Genomic DNA, 24721 nt, shown 5'->3' with positions numbered 1-24721 from the left:
ATTACTATGTCTATGTTTTCAAAAGAAACCAGCACTCACCATTGGGGAAATAAGCAGCAGAAAAACTCACCATAAAAGTAAGTACCAAACCCAGTTTGTATTTAGCAAATGTCATGATTTGCAGCTAGAACCAAGGACTTCAGACAACCTCTTGCCCTGAGGTAGGTGCTTGCACACCAGTTGTTTGAAGCTATAGAAGCTGTATAAAGCAATTTCAAAATATAGGAGATACTCTGAAGTTCTGGTTTATGATGTTAGATATATTCCTGTGAAGTCTTATTCTATAGAAATCAGTTTATCAAAGAAGCTGGTTTTAGTTCATGAGACTAGAGAAGAATGAAAGATTTAGCTCATCTGAAAATGAATACTTCAAGATTAGATTAACAGTTAGATAAATGCAGTAAAGTTTGGGAATGTTCTAAGTTGTCTGATGGCATTAATTACCATAACTTTGACCAACTGATCATCATCATTGTCAGGATTTCTCCATAAGAGGTTGACATCCACACCAGATGAAAACCGGTATCCTGCACTTTTCTGCAGCGATGCTTTCACCCGATCGACATACACTTCAGCTGAGTATGCAAATTTATATAGCTTGTCATTATTTAAGCTTGGTCCAGTAGTGTGCCCTGTTTGGAAAGCAAAAACAGTGTTTTAGAATTGACTAACTCACATCATATGTCGTTTTCTCTAAAAAACATCTTCAGAAAAATTAAAAATTTAATTGCTAACAAAAGATTTATGGGACTGATCATGCTACCCTTGATTACAGAGGCTGTCTCACTGGAGCAGCTGGGTTTTTTTTCTGATTAAGTTGACACTAATCTTATATATTTAAGAGAAAAATGTCCACAAAATCCTTTGTTCTAGCTCTGCACTTAAATAAATAAAAGAGAGTCAAATTCTTTACTTTGGATATGTTAGCATTAGAAATTAATCCAAAATTATTTGCAACTCAAAATACTGTAATTAATCAGGCAATTTGTGTGCTTAGCAAATTGAAATGCACTGACATAATCTGTTGGAATCAACAGAAATTGTTCTCTGCATCTCTTGCACTTTTACTGGGAATCTTTCCATTGAGAGCCTTGCCCAGGGGTGACATGAATATAATGAAGACACTGAAGAAATAATTTTTAGATTAAATAATTAAGCCCTTGTTCTTTAAACTAAATAATTGTCCCCATAGCTGTGCCACTGCTGTTAGTTGATGTATTTTAAAGGATATAAAAACCAAATTCTAGCATAAATGCAATTTGCATACCCAATTTATGATCCCATTTCCATCTGCATGGACTGTTCCCTAGGGATTCATTTGCACTCTTGTTAGTGTAAATGAAATCTGTAGTATACAAACTACTTTTATTTTTCCTTTATAAAACTACTCACTACCACAGCTTTTCCTAACTTCTCTTTCATTTCTGTCACGCACAGCCATGTGGGGAATGTGTGGCACCAGTGTTACAACTCTACCCAGCCTCAGGCACAGGAATTAAGACCAGGCCCTAAAATCTGTGGCTAAGGCAAATCAATTTCTTCTTGAATACCCTGTAAATATTTTGTCACAAAGGGTATACATAGCATCCCTTTTCACTGCTTTCAAGGGCTTCCCTCCTCTGATGCAGGTGGCTACAAAGGTCTCTTCCACACAAGAAAAGCTGATGAAGTTGGGGAGGGGAGGGGAGGGGAGGGGAGGGGAGGGGAGGGGAGGGGAGGGAAGGGAAGGGAAGGGAAGGGAAGGGAAGGGAAGGGAAGGGAAGGGAAGGGAAGGGAAGGGAAGGGAAGGGAAGGGAAGGGAAGGGAAGGGAAGGGAAGGGAAGGGAAGGGAAGGGAAGGGAAGGGAAGGGAAGGGAAGGGAAGGGAAGGGAAGGGAAGGGAAGGGAAGGGAAGGGAAGGGAAGGGAAGGGAAGGGAAGGGAAGGGAAGGGAGAAGCTGGCTGAACACAAAGTGCTTTTACATCCACAAAGCAAATAGACATACAGTGACCTTAGCTGCTATCTGTAAGCAGCACAGCACTAGCCTCTCAGACCCAAACGCTGCACCACTGAATCCATTGGGAATTTCTTCACAAAGTTCAGGAGGTACAGAGCAGAAATGACAACTTCACAACAGAGTTAATCTAAGAAAAGCAAAGTGCTGTCCTCAGGGAGATGCATCTCAGTCTTATGACAAGTGCAGGAAAAACAAAAAAAAAGAAGAAAAATCTATCAAAACATCTCAGACAAATTCTTAAGTATGCTGTAATGTAATCAGTGTGTTCAAAGTCCCTTGCAGAGAATCAACAGGCTATCTTGATTTATGTCATGTCCCTCAGTTTTTTATCTGACTCTTAAATAAATTTCAAATCACTGCACTAGTAAAAAGGAAAACCAAAGTATTTTCTTATTTCACTCTCAGATTTTAAATCCCAATTAAGTAGGCACAGAGTGTAGTTCCATCATGGCTGGACAGATATATTCTACAGTGCTCATAGAATCAAAAAACCCCTTTTTTTAAGGTTTTGCTCACTTCCTTCCCCTGTTTGCTCAGATGTCGTAGGAGTAGATTAAGGTCAGCTTCAAAGAACCTTTCCCTGAGAAAAACAGCGACCCCACCAAGTTGGGTCTGCAAGTTGCATAAACTGGCAAAACTACACAGAACTAAACTAATTTATGCTTTACACCAGCTGGAGATGTGGTGCAGCAAGTTTGGTAATCCCAGGGGGAGCAGCCTGTTTGCATGTGAGAGCTCAAAGCTGTAACTATTGATTTTTTTGCAGGGAGGCTGAAGCATTAATGTTAGCATGACAGGGCTCTTCTGGTTTTGCATGTCTTGTGTGTCTGCTTCAAAACAAAGTCACCAAGAGGCATCATACAATCCTTCCTTCAGGTTTACTGTGAATTTCCTAGCCAATTCCACAATTCTCCTCACTCCTCTAGACTTGAAGCGACCTTGCCCTTGAAAGCAGAGGGTGCTTTGTGCCTGCCCAGAGATGGCTGTGCCTTTCAGGGACACCCCTGGTTCCTTGCAGTACCTCAGAGCTGGTTGCTTCCCGGTTCAAAATGTCCTTCATTTGCAGCAGAAACAGCAGTGCTAATGATTTAGTATCAGCTGAGATTTTTATCAATGCCACCCACTAGGTGCTTTCTAAACACAGAGAGTGACACAGTCCCATCTAAAGATAAAAGGTGGGGGAAAAGCATGTCCAAGGAAAATGATCTGGGTGCTGAAAGACATGTATCTTATTAGTTAAGGTGGATGTTTGTGGTTTTGCTCCCTCTCTCTTTTCAACTAAAAGCACCTTTCACCTATTCTCTTCCTTTTCCCGCAGCTCAACCCATAGATCTTCTTTTCCTTTTGCAAGAGTTCCTTCCCTCTCCCTCCCTTTTAGCATTTATTTGTCCCCACATATAAATAAGCTGTTCCATCCTGAAGGAAACAGAAGAGCAAATAATGCAGCAGCTTCTTGCAAGTGTCGTGGAAGAGATGAATAATTGCAAAGTATTTATGGGCACTAGAAGAATATTAGGTTCTGAAAGCTTTCACCATTTCATATGTGGAAAACACTGCAGGAGCCAGGGCAGAAGACACCTTTAGTTGTGAGACTGGTGTCACTGATAGAAAAGGGTGAGCTGGCAGTGGATCAAGATAAGAGAAGCAGAAGGGATGAGGCAGTACTGAAGGCAGTCCTGAGGAGTTAGCACTTACCCCTGGGGAAGCCAAGAGAGACAACTGGATAGCATGATCAGTTTGAGAGGCAAGGGGGATACTGGTGGCTGAGGGACAGAGACACAGTGTCACTGCCCAGAACCAATATTCAAAACAGCATAACTAAATATTCGTGCCACCTTTCATGAAGAGAACACTGGTACTATTTAAAAAGAAATATTCCTACACCTTTCTGATAGAAACTTTTCTTAAAAAAAACTCACAACAACCTGCCTTTAGAAGCTCTTTCCTTTGTATTCAGCACAGCACTGGGATCCTTGCCGCCTGTATAGCCATTGCCATTTCAGCTGATGGCAAATGTCCCACTGACTGAGAAGGGAGGAGAGATGGACATAAAGACTGCAATTGGCCATGCTCTGTTGGGGTCAGAAGTGCCTGCTTTCAATGTGGAGTGCATAACACATAGTTTGACTAGTAATGTTAAGTGTCTGTCATTAAGGGTAACATGCCAAGTCTATAATTAAATCATGATACTGTATAATACAGAAGGTTACACTGCATGAGTAGAGACAGCTGTCAAGTCCTGTGCCTTTTATTAATACATATGGCATGCACAGCATGTGCATCTCTAACTACTTGCTGGCTCTACCTTCATAAATTATATTTGCCACTGTTTCTGAATCCAGATAGCTTTAAAAAGCAAAACCCATCCGCTGCTTTGAAAACATTTTTCAAGTGGAACTGCAGTAAGAAAGTTTCATGCATGCTGATCTAGGTGACTTAAAAGAAAATAATATTTCTTCAATATTTCCAAAAAGCCTGGTGGAAAGGTAAAACACTCATCCTAACCCCAACTCTGTCACTAAGGCACTAAGTGGCCTTTGGGCCAGTAATTTAGCTCTCAATCTCTCTGCACAAGAGACATGAGATGTTGCAGAGCTGAAGGGAGGACTAATTGATGAGAAAATGCTTGTTTAGTACCCTGGGGATGTAAAGTGACAAGCAAATATTACTTCACATTGAGAAGCAGCTCTGCTTAATTTATGTTAAGGAGAAGCTGGAACGAGCAGACACCAGAAATCTGGCATGTTGGTATCTAGCCATAAATGTTACTAGGCAGTCTCATGAAATACACTCATGGGTAGAGGAACTGCCTGCAAACTTGTCTGCTTTATAACTCTTGTTGTAAGGGGGTACAGAGGTAGGGAGGAAGGTTGCTGCTCTGTGATTACACAGATACAGTGTCCTGGATCCCCTGCAGGGAGCAAGAGGAGGCACCCATGAGAGTAACGCTACAGCCTTTTTAACAGTTTAACCTAGGATGGCGTGTCCCCTCTACTCTTCATCATGATGAGGACATCCTCATTAAACTAAAAACTAGGTGTCGGCTCATGTTTTAAGGTTGCTGCTCCTCTAAATTTAATGTCAGGTTGTACACTAAGGGCTATAACTAAAGACACCTTTCTTCGCATCATACACTGGCACTGCTGAAGCAGACAGTCTCCAGATTTCATACCCTTGACCTTTGTCAGGACACCTGAGTAAAGCCCTGCTCCCAGGGCTTGTGCAGACATCCAGGTTTTCATGACTTATTGCAGAGCAAGCTCCCCATGAAATTAATGGGATGCTTGTTATTGACTTCAGTGATAGCTGAGTCAACTGCTCAGAAGCTGAAACCTGGAGATCCCTGAGCACTTCCTGGCTCTGCTCCACCAGAGCACTTCTGTGTGTTTAACTTTTGAGCATGTGAATAGTCCCTTTCAAGTCAGTGCCCCCACAGCATGTCCTGACTAAGCAAGGTCAAGATCCTCAGTCTCCTGGCTCACACGCTGGCCCTGTGCACCTGAAAACATTGTCTCCTCCATCCCCCCTGCTGACATGAATGCCACAGGTGCTTAAACCTTTGTAATTTTTAAACACATTTTGTATTACTCAAAGATGGACAAGTAAAGATGATAATTTTTTATGCAAAACAGATCTGCATACACACAGTGGTTGTGCCTTCACTAAGCCAAAAGCTGAACCAAGCCCATTACAGACCTACCTTTAACAGAAGCTGAGTAGGTGGAAATGATGCAAAGGAACAGCACGGTAAGAAGAATCATGCTGGACTCCTCCAAGCTCCTGACTGCAGCATGAAGTGTGAGAGCCTCCAAGAAGTGAGCTCCTGAGAGTGGAGAGGCACTTGCAGAGAGATCTGCCAGGTCGGCCACACTGTTTATCTAGATGTAGTAAAGGTCAGATTCCAAATTCCACACTCAGGTACTAAGTTCATCAAAGGACTTCCAGTTAATTATTAAGAACTGAGGTAACCGGTGGTTTCTACCCCATTTTATCGATCACCTCGGCTTTCATTTTTGAATACTGAGCCCACACAGCCACATTTCTGAGTGGGGGAGCCCACCTCCAGTCCTGGCAGGACCAGGAGATCCTGCCACTCCTCCTTTGCCTGACCAAAAGGGCAATCAGGTCTGTGGCAGCCAGGGGCCAAATCCTGACCAGTCTCCACTGTCTTGTGTCAACTCTGTGACCAACCCCAGAGGCACATGCTTTTTAAGGGTCTTCCTGGAAGCAGAAGTACATGAGATTTATCAGTGCCATCCTAAAAAGTGATGCTACTTCGTTACGGAGACTCAGATGTGGTGTCAGTTCCTGCTATATTGTATCATAACAAATAAGGTCTTTCTCTTTCAGCAGCCCCATCCCCCATCTTACATTATTGCAGTGGCAGAGGTTGGAGGCTGAAAAGATGAGATAAACCAGCCATTCTGTCCCACCTCAGTGAAGAGTATCTGCTTGGCTGGGTCTTGGAGCAGGGCAAAGCAAGCCCTCCTTTTCACCCCTATTTTCCTCTTTTCTCAGACTCATTTCACCACCTCCACTGAAAAGCCCCCAGCTGACTAACCCATGCACTTCCCCGTCTCCTCTGAGGCTAAATCCCAAGCCATCTTGCACTAAGCCTCATGGTCACATGGCTCGCTATAGGACCTCCTTGTCCCTCAGGGGACAGTGGGGCAGTATGTCACCCCCCCCACATTCCTTGGCACACCCTGGCTGTCACAGCCTGCAATGGGGCACCCTCTCCCCCAGCATATGAAGCCTCCCTGTCTCTGCAGCGGGGGAGGATTTGGTCTTGCTTGTAGAGGAGGCGCACCTGTGAGCCATCACCACACTCTTTCGCTCCACTTCCAGAGGTTGCTTTAGCAAGACTGTGAGCTACAAACATCCTGACTGAACCAGTGCTGCCCCAGGCTGTGTTTAGCTGCTTCCAGCAGGCCATTTCTGCCCCCAGCTCCTCTGTATTAGTATTAGTAAGGCATCGTAAGGTGAGAACAGCCTTCGCCTCGAGTGGTAGAAATGTCTCCTTTGTCACCTTGAGGTAAAAGAGAAGCCGCGCACCATGGTTGTCAATCATCACCCAGCAGCGGGAAACAACAGGTCCATGCCAATGCTCCTTACTCGCATTCATCTCACTGCACCTTGTGGAAGTCCTCACGGGAGCTCTTCGTGTGTTGAGTGTGCGTGTGTGTGCGTGTGGGAAGGAGGAGATTAGTAGCAAACCCTGCGGACTGCTACTGCTTCTCCCCAATTTGTAGTTATTTATGCTGCTTCCCTGGCGCAGGCTGTGACATGCTCCTGAATTCAAGGGACTGAGGCAGAGGACTCCAGCTGATCCTTTTGCTGCGCGTGGTGAACAAGGAGCTTGCCAAGTTTTCTGTGCTTTTTTGAAGAAAATATGGACACTACCTGTGTGCAAAACCAACTCTGGCTAGAGAGAGACCAGTGGTATGGGTCCTGCTTTGGAAATGCAACGTTGACACTTCACGCACGAGGAGGAGCTGATGTTGGTCTGCAATCTGGAGAAGAGCAATTGTCTTCTTCCACTCTCGGGACACAGGAAATGTATTTCTTCCTTGAAATAAAGTTATTTTAAAAAAGGGTCTCTCAAACAGTAGGATACCAGAGGCCAGATCCCCTGCTGAGGTAAATCAGCATATCTCTTTGGACTCCACTGTAGTAGTGTCAGTTACAGAACGAGGGTGTAACCATCATGTGGAGAAATAGTGTACATACATTTCCACATGCATATATGTATACACACCTATATACACACCTCTAACGCATACTTGGTATTTTCTTCAAATGTCTTAAAAACAGGAGACCTGAGTCTCACCTCAGCTACGGCTGGCATAAATCAGCAGTGACTTCCTTGAAGTCAGATTACATCAATGAAAGAAGTGTTGTGCCCACCAAAGTCCACTACACGCAGAGGTTGCAGGATCAGCCCCTAATGTATGCTTCACGCCATGCTGGCATATGTACTGGGGTCAAAGTATTACTGTTGCTGCACATCTTCCAGAGTCCAAACTATAAGGCTCATATCTTTATATGACCTAATAAAACTAATGAGATTTCCTCACATCTCCTGAGGTCAACAAAATGTTTTTGTCTTCTCAAGCAACAGTGTGAAGATCTCAGTTTTCAACTCAAACTTTCAGCTCTGTGCACCTAAGCACCCAAGTCCATCTCTGGCCTTCAGCTGGTCCCTAGGTGCCCCAGCTCCCACTGCTTTGGTGAATAAAACGCCCCCTGTTTCTGCCACGGGGGACAGGGAGAAGGGAGATGCCCAGCCAAGCCACTGGCTAAAGGTGAGTTGTGCGTGTCACTTGCATCCTAAGCCTTGCCCCAAGAGTGCTGCAGTCAGACCTGGCCCACAGAGTGATGTCTGTGTCCCCACCCGAGCCTCCACAGAGTATCTTTTTTGCTCTCTCCATGCTCTGCCTCTTGACCTGCAGTGCTGTTTATACAAAATGCTTTGATATGCAGTTTTAAGCTATGGCACGTTGAGTTTGTTCTGTTGCTGGGGGGGGGGGGGGGGGGGAACTCACCATTTGAATGACCATCTTGAATAGTCATGTTTTGGCTCTATCAAAATAATGAAATTCAGTTAGACAGCTCTTTCTCAATATTTGCAATTGCTCAGGTCTTCATTTTGCTTTGTCACCACTTGGCACTTGGCAGACTTCTGAAATATTGCATTACCCTGTATTCGTGTCCGAGGACATAGGGCTCTGGATTACCAATACTGCTGCTTGGAAAGTGCAATGTGAGAAAAACAGATTTATAAATCAAAATGCGTAAGCAGTTTCTTTATTCTAAGAAAAAGCACATCTGACTCTGTTAGATGCCTTTTTGCTTTTTTAAAAAAAGCAAGCAAGCAAGTGGGCTTCTATCAGTAGCTGATCTGCGGTCTTTTACTGACCAAAAGAAAACAAAGTTTCCTCATAGGGACAATGGCGCATTTAGACTTGTGTGATGCTGGTGCGTAAAGCTAGATATTAATAGTAACATGAGTGAGGTTTTAAATAGATGCTAGCAAAAGCAAATGCAAATCTAGCTATTTTTAAAGTAATGCAGGGAATAGGAATCCAAATCAAATATTACAGCAAATATTAAATACTAACAGCAGTTAAAGGTCAGTGTCTTACTATAGTGGCACCACACGGTTTGGTGGCTTTAACATAGCTGTAGTAAACCTGAAACCAGCACTAAAACTGAAAGAGTGTGTATATCTGGAACCAATGAAACTTGAGATAAACATTGATGGAGATGAGAAGGGTATTATGGTAGCACACACTCGTATGTTTGCTAACTTTGTGTGCCTCGTTAACCAGGGGTGAACAGATATCTACATATTTAGGCTGCCCAAAATATATTTTTCTCATATAATGTAATCCCAGTCTCCAGAACTGACTCCTGTACTAGGGCAGCATTCTTCCATGAAGTTATCTGAAGGAGAAAGAATGTTGCCCTTCGTTGACTACTGACACTCAACTTTAAAAAGCTAATTGGTGGTGGCCTTTAAAAATATGAAGCTTGAAGGCGTGTATCCCCTTTTTAGGGGGCAGAGGGAACACAGCATTGCTGGGGGACCTTGGGAGCTAGAAATCTGCTCAGAGGAATGTCACCACTTAAAAATACTTCGCTGGCCTCTCTGTGAACTCAGTAGTGTCATCAAAACCATCAGATAAAAATAAGGTTTTCTTACTTTTCACTCCTCTTAATCCCATGGAGCCACGGCAGCCATGGGAGGAGGGAAGCACAGCTTTCCTGGCTCTGAGCAGGGGCTTTAGCACACCCGCTGAGCCTGCCAGCACGCACTGCAGCTGATTTCCAAGCAGTCGGCTCACCTGTGTCCCGCCTGCCTGGGCAGGGCCTAAAGGTCCCTCCAACCTGGCTGCAGCACCCATGCCCGCCCTTGCTCGCCCCACCGCCACGGCAGGGTGAGCAGCAGCACCCCCTCACAGCCAACCTCGGCTTGTCAGCGTCTGTTACAAGCAACGACACTAAAACAAAAAACCCACCCAAACCACGACTGATCTTCCAAGTGTACGTGCTACGCTTGTAACTTTCTCTTTTTTTATTTGACTGGAAGCTGCCGCAGGTGGCAGCAGAGCTGGCTCAGAACACAGCAATCGGTGCAAACCGCGGGCGTCCAACGAGACCGGGGCAAGAGCTGCTCCCCGCCCGCCAGGGCCGGGTCCCGCCGCGGCTCCCAGCCGCCCCTCGGGCCGGGGAAGCGGCTCCTGCCGTGCGGCGCTCACCCCGCGCCAGGGCGTGGCCCGTCAGCGCCGCGTGGCCGCCGCCCGTTGCCCGCCGGGATTTGAAGTCGTGGCGGGCGGGGAGGCGCGCGCGTGCGCGCGGGGGGGGCGGTGGCTCCTCCTCCCATCGTCCCCCCCCCCCCCCCAGCCCCGGTCCTGCGCGTGGGGCGGCTCGCGGGTACGTTGCGCACCTCCCCGGCGTCCGTTACCCCTCGGCGGGAGGGAGTTGCGGTTCGGCTCGGCTTTCCTCAGAGGGAGGGAGGGAGGGAAAAATGGCGGCCTCTCCTCCCCGCGCCCGGCTGCCGCCTGCGGGGAGGGGGGTGACGGCACCCCCGGGCTCTTGTGGGCGGGGGCGGCCGGTCTTGTCGAGTTATGAGGTCCTTCGGGGCGTGAGCAAAAATAACACGTGTGTTTCTATATATACAATGTGTGTATACATAGATACGTGTATATATATAGATGTATGTGTGTCTGTGTATATGTGTCTATATAGACATACACGGATGAATGTATAGAACTCAGTATCCGCGGGGTGTGCGCGCTGTGGTGGTTGCAGACGCACCTGTGCCGCGTCATTTGGCACCCACCGCTGCCTCAACTCCCTGGGCCTTATCTCTTAACACCCCCAGATAGGGAAATTGGGGTGTGTTAGGTAAAACACTTATGGTTTTCTGGTGTTTAATATGTTTTCCAGCTCTTCTGTTACTGAAGAAGCCAGGGGATTGTTTTTTTCTGTATATTTGTTCTGTAGGTGTGGTGTTGTCCAGTGAAGAATTTATCTTTGGAAAACTGTGTGGTTGTTGAGCACAGGGGAGCTACTAGTATGAAAAAATAACACTTGCTGTTGAAAAGGAGAGGGTATAATTGTAATTGATTTGAACATGGAATGTTTTGCTGAGTAACAGTTCAGTCTGTTCATCCCCTTACTCGCTGTGTTTTGTCTGCTGACAGTGGCCAGTGTCAGTGGTTGGCCAGTGTCTGGTTCTCAGAAGAAATAAAAATTAATTTTGAAGGGGTATTGCTTGTTCACACTCCCCCCCCAAATGGCTTTAGTCTCTTTAAAATTATGTTTCTCTAACATGCTGCCATAGTTACGTTGCAAGATACCTCTTTAATTTTTTGTGTAGTTGAGAATAGTTTGTGTACACATAATAGTACTGCTAATGTTTTTTCTGATATGTCTCATCCAGTAGAGAACTACTTCTATGCAGTTGTGTTTTCACAAAGTTTTGAACTGGAAACTATTGAATAGCTGCAAATTGAACAGACAGATTTAGACATGATCTGAATATAGGTTATAATCTCTCTAGTGTTTTATATGTTAATGTTTGCAGAGGCACTAACCTAACTTTAAACAAAAAAAGACCATCTCTTATTTATTATTTTTTCTTCATTCAGGTTTATGGTAGGTGTAGAGTGGCATTTGTTCTAATTGAACTTCTTAATAACACTCATACTATTCTGTTTCTTACAGAATTGTTGAGGGAAAAGCTTGCTTTTAATGAAGTATTTATCACATGTTGAGAAACAAGTGAGTAAACCCAGCCAAAAACTAATGTCGTTGGAAACGCCAACAGAAAGTCCAGAGGTCCCAACGGAAAATACCATGTCACCTGAAGTTCCCGATGTGGAAGGAAAGGTGAAGTCAAGTGCCAGTCCGGTAGAGAAACAGGAGGCAGGCTCGGACAGGGAAGGATGCCTTGAGCCCATGTCCAAGAGGCAAAGGAAGAAGCTATTGAAGCAGAAACAGTGGGAAGAACAGAAAGATCTACGGAGGTATGGTTTGCAAAGTAGCTTTCCTAGCATCATGGGTGGTATTTAGTGCTAATAATAACGATGCATCAGCAGAATTTGCATGTAGATTACTTTAGCAAATCAAGGCAGTTGAACCAGTTTTCTCCCACGCCAGGTTTAAAGCAGTAGTCACTGGCTACTCCATCTGCATATGAAGAAGCTATAAAGGTAAACATCTTCTCTTCATACCAGAAGTGTTCCTCAACTTGAAGAGGATAGCAAGAAGGATTCAAAGTTGCATGGTTTTGGTTTGTCAGAAGGGAGAAATAACGTGTGGCCTTGTTCCTTTCTGAATGGGCTGTGCCCTCTTTCCCTGGTGCTGTCAGACTTGGTGGATCTTACAAAGACAGTGAATAAAAAAAATTTCTTTTGACACATGAAATGCTGTCCTACAAATTACGTTGACTTATAATCTGTTAAAATAGTTTTGGAAGATGATGAGCTTCTGTTTTATTCTGTTGAGAGAAAGCATATCTGTAAATGCGCTGATTGTGGTTTATCCTCGTCCTGCTGAATGTGAAGTGTTCCTTCCCAAGACAGTGTCTGTTAAAGTTGCTGTCTCCAAAATGGGATCTCCCAACTGCCTGCTCCCATTGGCCAAACAGGGGGAAGAAACAATTGCTTCAGAAGCCTTTTGAAAAACTGTTCAGTGAAACAGGAGGTCCATTGCCTTCCACATTCTGATACTGGAATTTTGGTAATCTTTTTGGTTGTTTCTGTTAAGAGACCTGACTCAGATCACCCTTAAATCCATGAGATTCCCACTATTGACTGAATTTGTGTCGGATGTCTTTGTGGGCACATACAGAACTTCACAAAGGCAGGGCGTGTGTTTCATGCTGGTATCAATCTAGCACAAATGCAAGCAACAGGATAAGTTTAAACTACCACAATCCTGGGACAACCAGGATTGTAGAAGTATGCGTTGATATGCATAACATGTACCTCAGCAGATTTGACAGCGCTTTTTGAAGATTTATTTGGTTTTTTGTTTATTTAGGCAGAAACGAAAAGAAAAACGCCAGAAGAGAAAGCTAGAACGTCAGTCAAAATTGGACTCCAATAACGAAGGGGATGACAGAAAGCGTATGCGAAGGGAAGTTGTTCCTAGTACACTCCGCCTCATTGTGGACTGCAGCTTTGATGACCTGATGGTGCTAAAGGTAGAAGAAACTTACTCATCACATACAAATGTTGAAAGGTTCTCCACTGAGAGTGTTGGTGCAGTGTCAGAGCACAAAAAACAGAGAGCAGCTTGCAGAGGACAGTTTGCATGTTTCAGATTGTGATGACTCCCAGACCTGTTTATGTCAGTTGCTGAATTTTTTAGGGTTTGGAATGTACCTTTATATAAGCTTGCCAAAAATTTTGTTTGCCTTCATGGAGATACAGTAAATTGGTTTGATTCCAGAAAGAGCAATATAGAAGCAGTTTGCGTACTGTGTTCACCATGAAGTTAGGTGCAGTTCTGCCTCAAATGGTGTAGCTGGAGGGGCTGCAAATTCCACATCCAGTTACTTTCTCTTTCAAAGCGAACCTGAAGCTCCCAACTGTAGTAGTAAGTATCTGTGGAAATAAGAATTTTGAGCATTGTGAAGATACTGAGCTTTTTCTCTCAGTCACATGAGAGGCATTTGGGACGGGAGAACACTATTCAGCCCGTCTCTAAAATTTTAGAATGGATGAAAGAATGGGTGAGATGATTGCAGGATCGGTAAGTATGAGGAAGATCAGCGTGATACCAACCACTGGTCAAGTCTCCTACAAAAGTACGTTAATCTGCAGCCTCCTGTAAGAGTGCAGCCTTTGGCTTCTGAAGCAGACCTCTCCCCTCCCTGTTACCCTGAGCCTTTCTGGTGCTGCCAAGGATTTCACTGCCTTGCAAGACTGCTTGAATTCAAGCTTTTGCAAAGCCCATCTGGCTACTTGTTGAGTGTGATGCAGAGCATGTGTAGTACTAATGAAGGCCAGTGCCACTCACCACAAAATTTTGGGGAAGCTCCAGTTAGTGTTTTGGAACTTGGTTACCTGAGGGGCCCTTCAGCAGTACCCCCGAAGAGCCCAGAGGACCCCCTTGATAGTTTTGGAGGTGCTGACTGGGTGTTTCCTGCTGAGCTTCATCCTTTGTGAAACATGTTTCCTTCCTGCGTCAGACAGCCCCTGTTAGGCCCGATGTAAAAACTGGCACTTCTGCCGGTGTTCAGGAAGGGTAAAGTGTTGTAAGTGAAGGTGGTTGTGGCCTTTAGCAATGGGGTTAATTAGATGCTTTCTCTAGTGTCTGTAAAAACTTGCATTGCAATATTGTAGTGATGCTAGTTTACTTGAAATCCTTTGGAGATAACATTCTCAAAGCACTGCATGAATCAAAACAATATAATGATGCTTCATTTTAAAATGGGTATCAGTTATATTTACAAAACCTTGCTTTTGGGGCATTGAGAATAAAGCTATGTAATGTATCTTACAAAAACCATAACTGGCTAAAAATTAAGTCTTCTGCATTTTAGGTAGTACTAGTTAACTGTTGTCCAAATTGTCAGGTCAAAATGCCAGAGCCAGCCACTAAATTATTTGCATTGTTCTGGGGTTCTTCAGGTTAATTATGCATATTTAATTTTCTTAAACTGTATTCTCAGGGTTTTTCCATGGCTGAAAGACTGAGTATTGTCACAGTGATAAATCTGCTTGATTCCTCAGATTAATTTTGAGTATGTTATTACATGTAATTAAATCCCAGTGATTTTTGTTTTGTTTGTTTCCTAGAATAATGTGAATCAAGCACATGCAGAGGTGTCTAAATACACTTTTGTGGAAGATGTGTGTGTTTCCTTGTCAGCATAATCCTTTCACAATGGCTGTTTTTTCTCTCAGGGTCTGATGTCCACACTCTCTCAGTAGTCATTTTTGCCAGTTAAAAGCTTCCTTTTTCTCTCTTTAGCTTCTGACTGGCTCATGGTAAAGCATTTTGTGGTGGTCTGTCTGAAGGACTATGTAAAAACAAATTGTGTTGTATACAGGATGTTAAGAAGCTTCACAAGCAAATTCAGAGATGCTATGCAGAAAACCGCAAAGCGTTTCATCCTGTACAGGTATGTTTAAACAAACTGAGCGCTGACTGTGTTGCCATGTACAGAGCATATGAGAGAGGCAGTTGTGGCCCAAGTGGTGAGAACTGTAGTAGGAAAAGAATTTTTAAGCTGCCTATTTTTAATAAGAAAATTACTTCTGTTGTAATAGATAATTTTCAACCCACGTGTTATAAAGCTCCCCATATATCTGAAAAAGTACATGCATGCAGATGAAGACTGTGGGATACTGGCATGCCACTAAGATATTGTTGATACTCAGTTTTATCTGTGACAGATTTAAAAAAAAAAAAAAGTGACTGTAAGTGCATATTTGTCTTTTAAATGTGCCACTAACTGTATGACTATGGTCTTAGTACACTTTCAACTAAAAAATAGTTAAGTTTTAGCTAATAGTGAAGGGTAGAAAAAGTCTTGTACAGAGAGGAAACATTGGCCTATTGACATTTCAGTATTTTGTACCTCTTGTTTGTTCTTTTTGAAGTTTTACTTGACCAGCCATGGGGGACAGTTGAAGAGCAACATGAATGAGAATGACAAAGGATGGGTGAACTGGAAGGTGAATAATTGACTAATTCTGTAAAAAGAGAAAAAGAAGTCTTGATTATAGTTGCTAACTAGGTTGTTAGTTGTGAAGGTCCTGTGCTTTTTTCAGGTGGGTTTTTTCTAAGATGTCAGAGCAATAGCATATTAGAAATACTGTGGCTCTTTGTGCTTTTAATTAATTTAACTTAAAGAAGCCAAAGACCATTTGTCTTGAATCTAGATTTGATTTTTGCTAGAAAACCTCCACACACATCCGTTTTCACCTGGATTTGTTGAACAGATTCCATTCTCTGATAGACTAAGCAAGACCAGTTGATTAAGTAGTTCTGACAGTCATCTGTCTTGACAGTGCTCCTTTTTTCTTGATGAAAAATAAGACTTTAAAGTCATGCTGTGATTCTCTTGTGTGCACCTCCACTTCCATTATGTTGCCTCTTAACACTGAAGTGTTCTTTAGAGAAGTAGCTTGTCTTAGGGTCAACTTCAAATGAAGAGCACTTTGCATAAATTCTACTTTCAGCATGTCTTGTGCGAGAGATGCTTTGCAAAAGCATAGCATAGATCTCGCTTACCAAACAAGTGATGTTAACTAAGCATTTACTTCTGGTTTCACTTTTTTTAGAAAGGTGGACTTGAAAATTATTTGGATCCCTAGGAGAAATAGGTAACATTTGAAGGGAATCACAAGAACTTAAGGATTTGTAAAGGTCTTTCGAGGTTTCAGAAAATTTCCCGATGATTTTTGCAAGTCAGTGCTGTAGGGACTGCAGATTATTTATGCAGAAATAAATCTGCACTGTGCTACATACTTAATCGTGAATGAGGGATGTGGAATGACTGCACACTATTGGGTTTATTTTTGCTGGTTCCATCTTGGGTCTGTAAAGCTTACCCAACAATTCATCAGTTGAATGTAACTTCTTTTAACTACCTTTTTTTTGAGGATATCCAAATTAGGACAGAGCACTATAGTGAGCTAATAAAGAAAGAAGACCTAGTATATCTTACATCAGATTCCCCAGACATTCTCCGTGAGCTTGATGAGAAGAAAGCCTATGTGATTGGAGGACTGGTGGATCACAATCACCACAAGGTAAACTGTGGGTCCGTTTCTTTACAGCTCTTTTTTGGGGGGTTTTTGGCGCCTTATTTGACATTAATGCTGTTCGTGTGTAAACTGACAAAAATAAACAACAAGAAAACTTCTTCAAAAAAGTCTTACTTCAAAAAAATTTTGAAGAAGGGGGAAAAAAAACTTGTGGTGGTAGCGGTGGCCTGTGTTCCAGAGTGCAGACATGCTGAGCTTTTTAGGATTTTATCTTTTCATTTTAAATATAGGAATGGAATTAGTAACACTGCTCAGCTTACTGAGGGCCATATTTTCAGACAGAAGGGTTTGGTTTCTTTTCATGCACTCTGTGTGTGAGCGCGCACTTGTATGTGCACGTGCCCAAATATAGATGAAGAACAGTGCTTGAATCTTGGATGTCCTTTTTTAATAAGTTTGCTTGTCAGGAGAACTTGGTTAAGTAACACACATGCCTCAGATATCTGGTTCCATACCTGCATGTGGGATCATGCTGTGCGGACCTGGAATGTCATAGAGAATGCAGCTGGGAAATTAAAGCAGAGTTACTGCTTTTCTTCAAAGACACTCCTATGTAATTTCTGGTGACAAGTTTAATATTTCAATGTGATGCTAAAAAAAGGGATGGATCTTAAGCCTTACCAAATGATACTTCAGCAGTTAGTCCATAGTTAAAGGCTAGGAGGGAACTAAAGCAGATCCTTTATATAGTCATTATGGTAAAAGTGTTTACACAATTTTAAAGCATTTTTTTGGCCCATCTTGGCCACAGGAGTTGCCAGGTTTAAAAAAGAAAGCAAAATTTCTTTGTTCTTTACTCTTCCTCTGAAAAAATAGTTACTGCAGTCTGAGAAACTTTGTACTTAAGCATAAACTCGCCTTTAAAACAGGCTGTGACTGACATGTTCTAGAGCTGCAGCTGCATGAACAAGTTTTATTTACGATCCTTTTGGCCATACATCACAGTGTAACATATATTCAAAGTAGTAAGTTTTCCAAAGGTAGTCCCTGAAGCAGGTACTGTCTAACCGGCGTATGTTTCTTTTTGTAAGTATCTTCTAAAACAAAATCATGGCAGAACTGGCAAAACTCTTGCCAGAAAATTATACTTGTAGTGATCTGTATGGCCTGATCTGATATGATGCTTCTCAGTCCGGTTGTTTTGGTGTCTTTTCCATAGGGAATTACTTACAAAAAAGCTGTAGAGCAGGGAATTGGTCATGCACAGCTCCCACTTGGAAACTTTGTCAAGATGAACAGTCGGAAAGTGTTAGCCGTCAATCATGGTAAGTTTTAAATCACAAAATAATGACATTATTATAGAATGCACCTGCGATATTCAGAATTTGAACCCTCAAAATGTGCACTGTAGTGCAGATACCTGACTTACGTTACTATGTTATTTCTTGAATCTAGTTGCCTTTGGGATACAGTAATTGCCCTGACCTTTAAATATTTTAGGCATGGTTAGGTATAAAGGATGGTGTCTTTGCAACTTAGAAGTGCACTGCCTATTCTGTTGACTTGTCCCATGAATAATTTTGGCATTCTTACCATCCTGGTCTTGTTTCCAGGCTTAATCTGTAAGTGAGTAGAATGTTGGAAACTATCCCATGTATTTTGTCCCAGGGGAGAATAAATGTTTGTGATGTTTTCACCTCTATGGACAGATTTGCTCAGCAATAACTGCTTAGGTAGCTGTGGACTTGCCTCATTTGGTATCAGTACTCATTCTGCTGAGCTTCATAACTGCATTTTTACCTGGTTTCCTGGTTCTGATTGAAGCATACAATTGCTTACTTAACCAAGACTTGAATTCCACTCCTTTTAAACTTTCAGTTTTAATACTAGATTATCTTTCAATTAAACAAAAATACATGCAAAATGGAGCCTACTCAGTCAGACCTTTATGGAAATTTTTGACATGGTGTTCGAGTCTTTATTTTGCCCCACTTCAGGTTCTTTTATTTTATCTTACCTTGCTTTATTTCAAGTTTATTTTACTATGTAACACATTGCTCCATGATACCTTTATTTTCTTAGTATATGTTTGTATGATAATAAAGATCATTTAAACCTGGAGGAGAATATAGTATACTACTGGTATTAAAAATTATCAAACCCTATGTATTTGTCAGATTTTACATGTTTCTAAAACTCGATCTTTAAATGTTGCTTTATATAGACAAGAATAGGACTTTATGTGTTATTCATCAAAAGTTATGATAGCTGTAGCTTTCTACTGGAGTTTTTCTGCAGTAATCTTACACTGACCTCTAGTGTCAATATTTCTGGAGGCTGTCTTCTACATGTTTGAACACTGGGTATAAATTGGACCACTTATGCTGAGGCTTTCATTTATCTGCTTTATGGTCTTATGCCTGTTCCTTGTGCCATACTTTTAGACACCTGCTTTCACTGCAGTTTCTTTGGTGAGATTTCATTTTGCATGAGCATGTCTTCCCTTGCCCTTCTAAAACATTTTTAAATTGCAGCTGAAAGGCTCTTAACTCACAGACCCTTTTTAAGGTAAAGATTATACTATACTATATATATTGCAGCCCATCACAGATTATACTACAGTAGTATTTTGCTTAAGGTTTTTGGGCAGGAAAATAAACACAACTCTACCACCACCAAAAGTAGAGGTACCTTTAGCAGTAGTAGTAAAGGCTGTGGTGTATATTGTAACCCTAATAGCTTACAACCCAGATCCAAAAAGACAGCGTTCAAGGGAGTAAAGCATGAGTAAGGTGGACAGAGTCAAGCTGCCTCTCAAATCTCATATTATAAATTTTGTGTAGGCGAGAAGGATATTTGCACTGAGGTTTTTGTATTTTGCTGTGAGTACATCCACCTCACTGCTTTGTGTAACTGTGTAATTGCTCTTTTGATTTGGTTATTCTGGCCTCTGGGTTCCCAACCCTCAGTACAGAAGTTGAAGCTTGCAGAGTACAGTACGGGGCTCGCCAGCTGAGACTGTGGGACCTGTCTGGTCCCTGTCTTTTTTGATAGGTGTGAACTTGAAAAGTCCTGTAGAAGAAGAAACTTTACGAACTGTCTGGTCAGGCTTTGAAGTGCTTTAATTAAATGGGCCCTCTGGTGGTGAGAGATCAACGGCATCGTTAACAGGGGATTTCACTTGTTGCTTTTTACTTATTTATAATCCTTTTCTCTTGGGATCGAGTCCCCCAAGTATTTCCACAGGCAATTCAGTGCCTTCATTGCCATGTTAAAATGTCACGAGGAACGTGCATCCGTGTGAAATATTTGATGCTAGAATCATAGAATCATAGAATCATTTTGGTTGGAAGAGATCATTGAGTCCAACCATTAACATAGCACTAAACTATGTCTCTAAGCGCCACATCTACACATCTTTTAAATACCTCCAGGAATGGTGACTTGACCATGTCCCTGGGCAGCCTGTTCCAATGCTTGACAACCCTTTCAGTGAAGAAATTTTTCCTAATATCCAATCTAAACCTCCCCTGGCATAACTTGAGGCCATTTCCTCTTGTCCTATCGCTTGTTTCTTGGGAGAAGAGACCGACACCCACCTCACTACAACCTCCTTTCAGGTAGCTGTAGAGGGCGATAAGGTCTCCCCTCAGCCTCCTTTTCTCCAGACTAAACAACCCCAGTGCCCTCAGCTGCTCCTCATAAGACTTGTTCTCTAGACCCTTCACCACTTTGTTGCTCTTCTTTGGACAGACTCAAGAACCTCAAGGTCTTTCATGTAGTAAAGGGCCCAAAACTGAACACAGTATTTGAGGTGTGGCCTCACTAGTGATGAGTACAGGGGGATGATCACTTCCCTAGTCCTGCTGGCCACACTAGAAAACTGACACAGTGTAAGATGAGACTTATTTTTTTTAAACTCGATATGGAATTATAAAATTTGGAATATTTGAGACCTGTGTAAAACACTATATTGCCAAAGACAGCTGTAAGTGTAGCTCAGAGAGTTTGTTACCTTCTGTTCAGGTTCGTATCCCAGGGTTAATGCTTTATAATGTGTTTTACAGGACCATATTGCTTCATTCCAGTCTGCAGTGATGTCTACCAACTGTTCCCACTGCCTTTTTCTGTCCTTGCATAATATTTTTGTTGCTATTGTAGCCCATCATAGGAGCCTCTGTTCTCCTGTGGAAGCCACTCTCTTTCCATCAGTTCTGGCTTTACTAAGCAGATAAAGGAAGTTCCAAAGCAAGGGAGAAGAAACATGCTCCTTATACTATTGTCTCTTTAAGCCAGCATTTTTGCCACAGATGCTTTCTGCAGTAGTTTACAGTGGTACTAATATAGTCCTTTGAGAGTTCTTACCTTCATGGTACATTTCAGAATAACCTGCTTAGTAAAATGGCCAGCTCTTCGATATCAGTGTCACAGAGAGCAGCTGGCTGTCCAGTAAACCTGGATCCAGGAAACCTCTAGTAAATGTGACACTTTTCTGTAACTTGACTCTCAGTGAGTATGAGATCTATGCTGCTCCTCCCTTTCTGAACGCCTGCCTAACTTTCTGTAAGGTTTTTTTTCCCTCCACAGCTCCTTTGATCCTTTCTCATATGCTGTCGCTTGGCATTGAGAATGCTTGTACTGGGTGCATTCTTTGAAGTCAGCATTCTCCAGTGGTGTTAGCACTATTCCTGTAGCCCCAAACTTGAAGAGCTACCTCTCTGTCCCAGATTTGTCATCCAAGTCTGGCTTACTCACCAGCCATAGGGTCTCCTCCTGCCTTCCCTGCTGCTGCTGAGCCACAATCTGTGTTGAGAGATTTTTTGGATAGCCTGGGATTTTTCTAAGTAAGAACTTGTTGATGAATTTTGTATATAATGCATTTGGAGCTATTGTCAATCAGGAAAGGTTTTGGGAGCTGAAACGGGAGGAGTAGGAGGGTGACTGTATGGTTAGCATAATAGAAACAGCAACAAAGGATCACAGAATTGGAGGCTAGTAAGGATTTTTGCCATAAGCTGAGGTGGAAATGAAGGATAAAGCTAATTATAGCAGGTTTTAGGAAGACATTGGACTATCCATATGTTAGGGAGGGGACAAAGTTATTGTTAAAGTGCATCCACAGCAGTGTTTCTGTCAAACATGGGAAAGCATTAGTGCCTGTATAGTAGGCACTGGTGAGACCTGAAGTACTGGGGGGACATTTCTCTCTGTCCCTGAGAGAAATTAAGTCAGACTGGAGCTGCTGCAGGAAAGCACTGCTGTAGTAACTGTCTTACAAGTGGAGACTCAGTGTGCTTGGCTTTAGACTGCAGCAGTAGCAAAATTGCCTTGTCTGCTTCTGCCTGTACTTCATCAGCTTTACTCTGAAGATGCCACAACTGAATGCATGTAAGCCTCTGTAAAAGATGGATATGGGGGTGTGTTCCTATCAGCAGTTCACTTATCTCGCTGTAAAAGAGCTGATGGTCTTTCTTGATGTTGCAGTGTTTGAGATCATCCTTGCATACCTGGAGAAGAGAGACTGGAAGGAGGCCTTTTTCAGTGTCTTGCCACAGCGGAAAGGGGCTGTTCCTTTGGGAGAAGCCAATGATTTGTCCAAACATGCTCTGTCTGGAAAAGAAGATGAAGACAATGACTTGGACAGCAACTAGTCTTCAGAGTGAGATGATGGGAAAGATGAGACACGCAGTTCATGGGATAAAACTGGGATGTGAAGTAGCTGCACTCCAAAGACCATCTGCTGCGCTTGTGATACTGAATTGTCTCAATGCTCGGTAGTTCCATAGTTGGCCAAGAGCTATTTCTGGACAGGAGGGGTAAAGATAAATGTAGTTTTTTACCCTGAAACTTCCATATTAATAGCTTTTTTTAAAAAAATAAATTAATGACAAATGCAGAATTTATTTTGTTTCCCAAGGAAGCTATTTTTTTTAATATTATTTTTTTATACATACCAAATTGGGTGTATTACCCAAGAGCATTACTAGTTACTATTTTAATGTATACATTCTTCTCCATTTCTGCTCTAAGTTTTCTTAAAAGCAATGAATGACAAGTGTTCCTGTGACCTCAAAACCTGTACCACTAGTGCCTGTTGCAAAGTGTGCATGAGCACTCAAAACAAACAAACAAAAGTTCTGATTTTCCTGAGCATCTCAACAGACAATCATGAGCAACTGAACTGCCTTTATCAGCTGAGCCACACTGATTTATATACCATGTTTAGTTAGCTGGGGTCAGTAAATGAAATATGAGTGTGGGGTTAAGTCAATGCTTTATCCTTCAGCTTGAGTGGGATGGATGTCTGCACAAGCGCAGGTCGTGTGCCTTGGTTGGCACGTGGTGCACGCTGAGTTGAGATGACACAATCACTTTTGATTACTTCTTGATCCTCTTTGCAAAATTTATCGCACAGCCTCAGAACAATACCAGGAGACAGGAACTAATTCTTACAAGTCACTTAGTTTCAGTATGCCTGTTTTATCACATGATCCTGTATGTGTTGTATTGTCTGACAAATATTTTTCTCTTTAAAAGAAAAAATGTCATAGTTGTGGCTGGATGTTCTGATTCATCTTATTTCTAATGGACTTAAGTGCTTTTGCAGAGTACTGAAATGGACACCTTGGAAGTGTGGCTTCACTTCACTGCTGTGAGCCTGCCCCATCCCCTTCTTCTGTAGGGGCTAGCCAGGTAGCCGCAGTTTCTGAACAAGTACAATTTTTACACAGGTCGGCTGAAGAGCATAAGAACACGTCATTGTAACTCTGCTGAGCTGGAATCAGAGGGCTGATCCAAGCATGACCTGGCTTGCATCCGTTTTTATTCCTTCCTCTGTTGTTACTGCTTTCAAATGAAGACTAGAAGTGGGATCCCTGCAGGTCCCTATGGTCTGTAAAGCATTGGCAACAATCTGGTTATGACTTTATACACTCAGTGAAATTCTCTCTATACTTTTTAAATAACCATAGAAAAGTTTCTTCTGTTGACAGTATGGATTGTGGTTTGTTGCTCAAGTAATGTGGGCTTTTTTGTTAGGCTTTACAAAAACGTGATTGCTTTTGTTCCAGCAACTAGATCAGCTTTTTCATAAAAGTGTTGCTGTTTTTATTTCTGTTACAAAAAACGCAGCATAAGTATATCCACCATGTATTACACTGATTCTCTGATATAAATGTGTAAAGCAGTGAAATTACAAGGAGTTAGATCTTTATGGCTGAGGTTCTGCGTGTTAATGTGCATAGCACCTATTAAACCTGATCTAAGACTTCAGTCTCTCTAAGGTTTTCTTATGACCCTTTCATACATGTGCCTCACTCAGGCTTGAGAGTGCAAGAGCAGATCACATAGACAAACTGGGGACTTTGGACATGTTCTGAAAGGGTCCAAAAGCATCTTAGGGTGTTGGTTTGTGGCTTACATCTTTACCAGTGAAGCTAGATAAACACACACACCCATGTGCATGCACATATTTTTAAATCAAGCTGTTGCAGATCTGAAGCTTACCTGTCTGTGAAGAAATAGAAGAAAAAGATGGTCTGGTATGTTGCTCTTGGCAGGCTCCTAGTGCTAACTCAAGGGCGTCTCAGCAGCTTGGTGACTAGGTTGCCTGTTCGTATGCGTTGCTTGTCTCAATCACCTGGTCTTGTCCTCACTGGCATTGCTGCTGTTTACTTTTTCTCTGTGCTAACCTAATCGGGTTGTACTAGATTGAAGTTTGTGCCTGTTGTCATGAGTTGTCTCTATAGGATGCTGTCCTCAGGAGGTGGTAACTGGAGATGGAGCAGTAAGCAGGAGTAGACTGGGGTTTCAACGGGCACAGCCCTCTGACCGTTGCTGCCGTCCTCAGCCTTTCAGTATCCTACAGGTCTGCAGCCAGCTGGAAAAGGCTGTTCTTGGCCTCATCTCATCACCATCCAATGAGATTTCTAACATTTCTCTAAACCCTTTAGATGCTTGGCTTCTCATTGGTGAAATCACCAGCACCAGACATG

General features: G+C 42.6%; 2 protein-coding genes across 2 annotated transcripts in view; one reads left to right on the top strand and one right to left on the bottom strand.

The window, feature by feature from the left end:
• MTTP (microsomal triglyceride transfer protein) overlaps window positions 1–5766 on the bottom strand; it is a 28805-nt gene extending 23039 nt beyond the window's left edge. Inside the window, exons 1-2 of the mRNA XM_074821430.1 lie at window positions 5696–5766; window positions 445–632 (exon numbers count right to left, since the gene is read on the bottom strand). Coding sequence (XP_074677531.1) covers window positions 445–632; window positions 5696–5756 — 249 coding nt within the window. The 5' untranslated portion in view covers window positions 5757–5766. The remainder of the gene's footprint in view (window positions 1–444; window positions 633–5695) is intronic.
• Window positions 5767–10389: 4623 nt separating this feature from the next.
• TRMT10A (tRNA methyltransferase 10A) lies at window positions 10390–23999 on the top strand. The gene is made up of 8 exons (XM_074823157.1): window positions 10390–10431; window positions 11728–12029; window positions 13048–13210; window positions 15065–15136; window positions 15618–15692; window positions 16623–16772; window positions 17947–18052; window positions 22212–23999. The coding sequence occupies exons 2-8, from the start codon at window positions 11755–11757 to the stop codon at window positions 22376–22378; spliced, it is 1008 nt and encodes a 335-aa protein (XP_074679258.1). The 5' UTR covers window positions 10390–10431; window positions 11728–11754; the 3' UTR covers window positions 22379–23999.
• Window positions 24000–24721: the final 722 nt, after the last annotated feature.

The sequence above is a fragment of the Strix aluco genome, chromosome 4, assembly GCF_031877795.1.
Source record: "Strix aluco isolate bStrAlu1 chromosome 4, bStrAlu1.hap1, whole genome shotgun sequence".
In the NCBI taxonomy this organism is placed as follows: domain Eukaryota; kingdom Metazoa; phylum Chordata; class Aves; order Strigiformes; family Strigidae; genus Strix; species Strix aluco.
This window is presented reverse-complemented; position numbering and strand designations above follow the sequence as displayed.

Excerpts from the sequence above, each read along its gene's own strand:
- TRMT10A (XM_074823157.1), top strand. The coding sequence starts at position 11,755 with ATGAAGTATTTATCACATGTTGAGAAACAAGTGAGTAAACCCAGCCAA. Across the intron at positions 12,030-13,047 it reads GAACAGAAAGATCTACGGAG|GCAGAAACGAAAAGAAAAAC; the intron begins GTATGGTTTGCA and ends TTGTTTATTTAG. Across the intron at positions 15,693-16,622 it reads AAGGATGGGTGAACTGGAAG|GATATCCAAATTAGGACAGA; the intron begins GTGAATAATTGA and ends CTTTTTTTTGAG.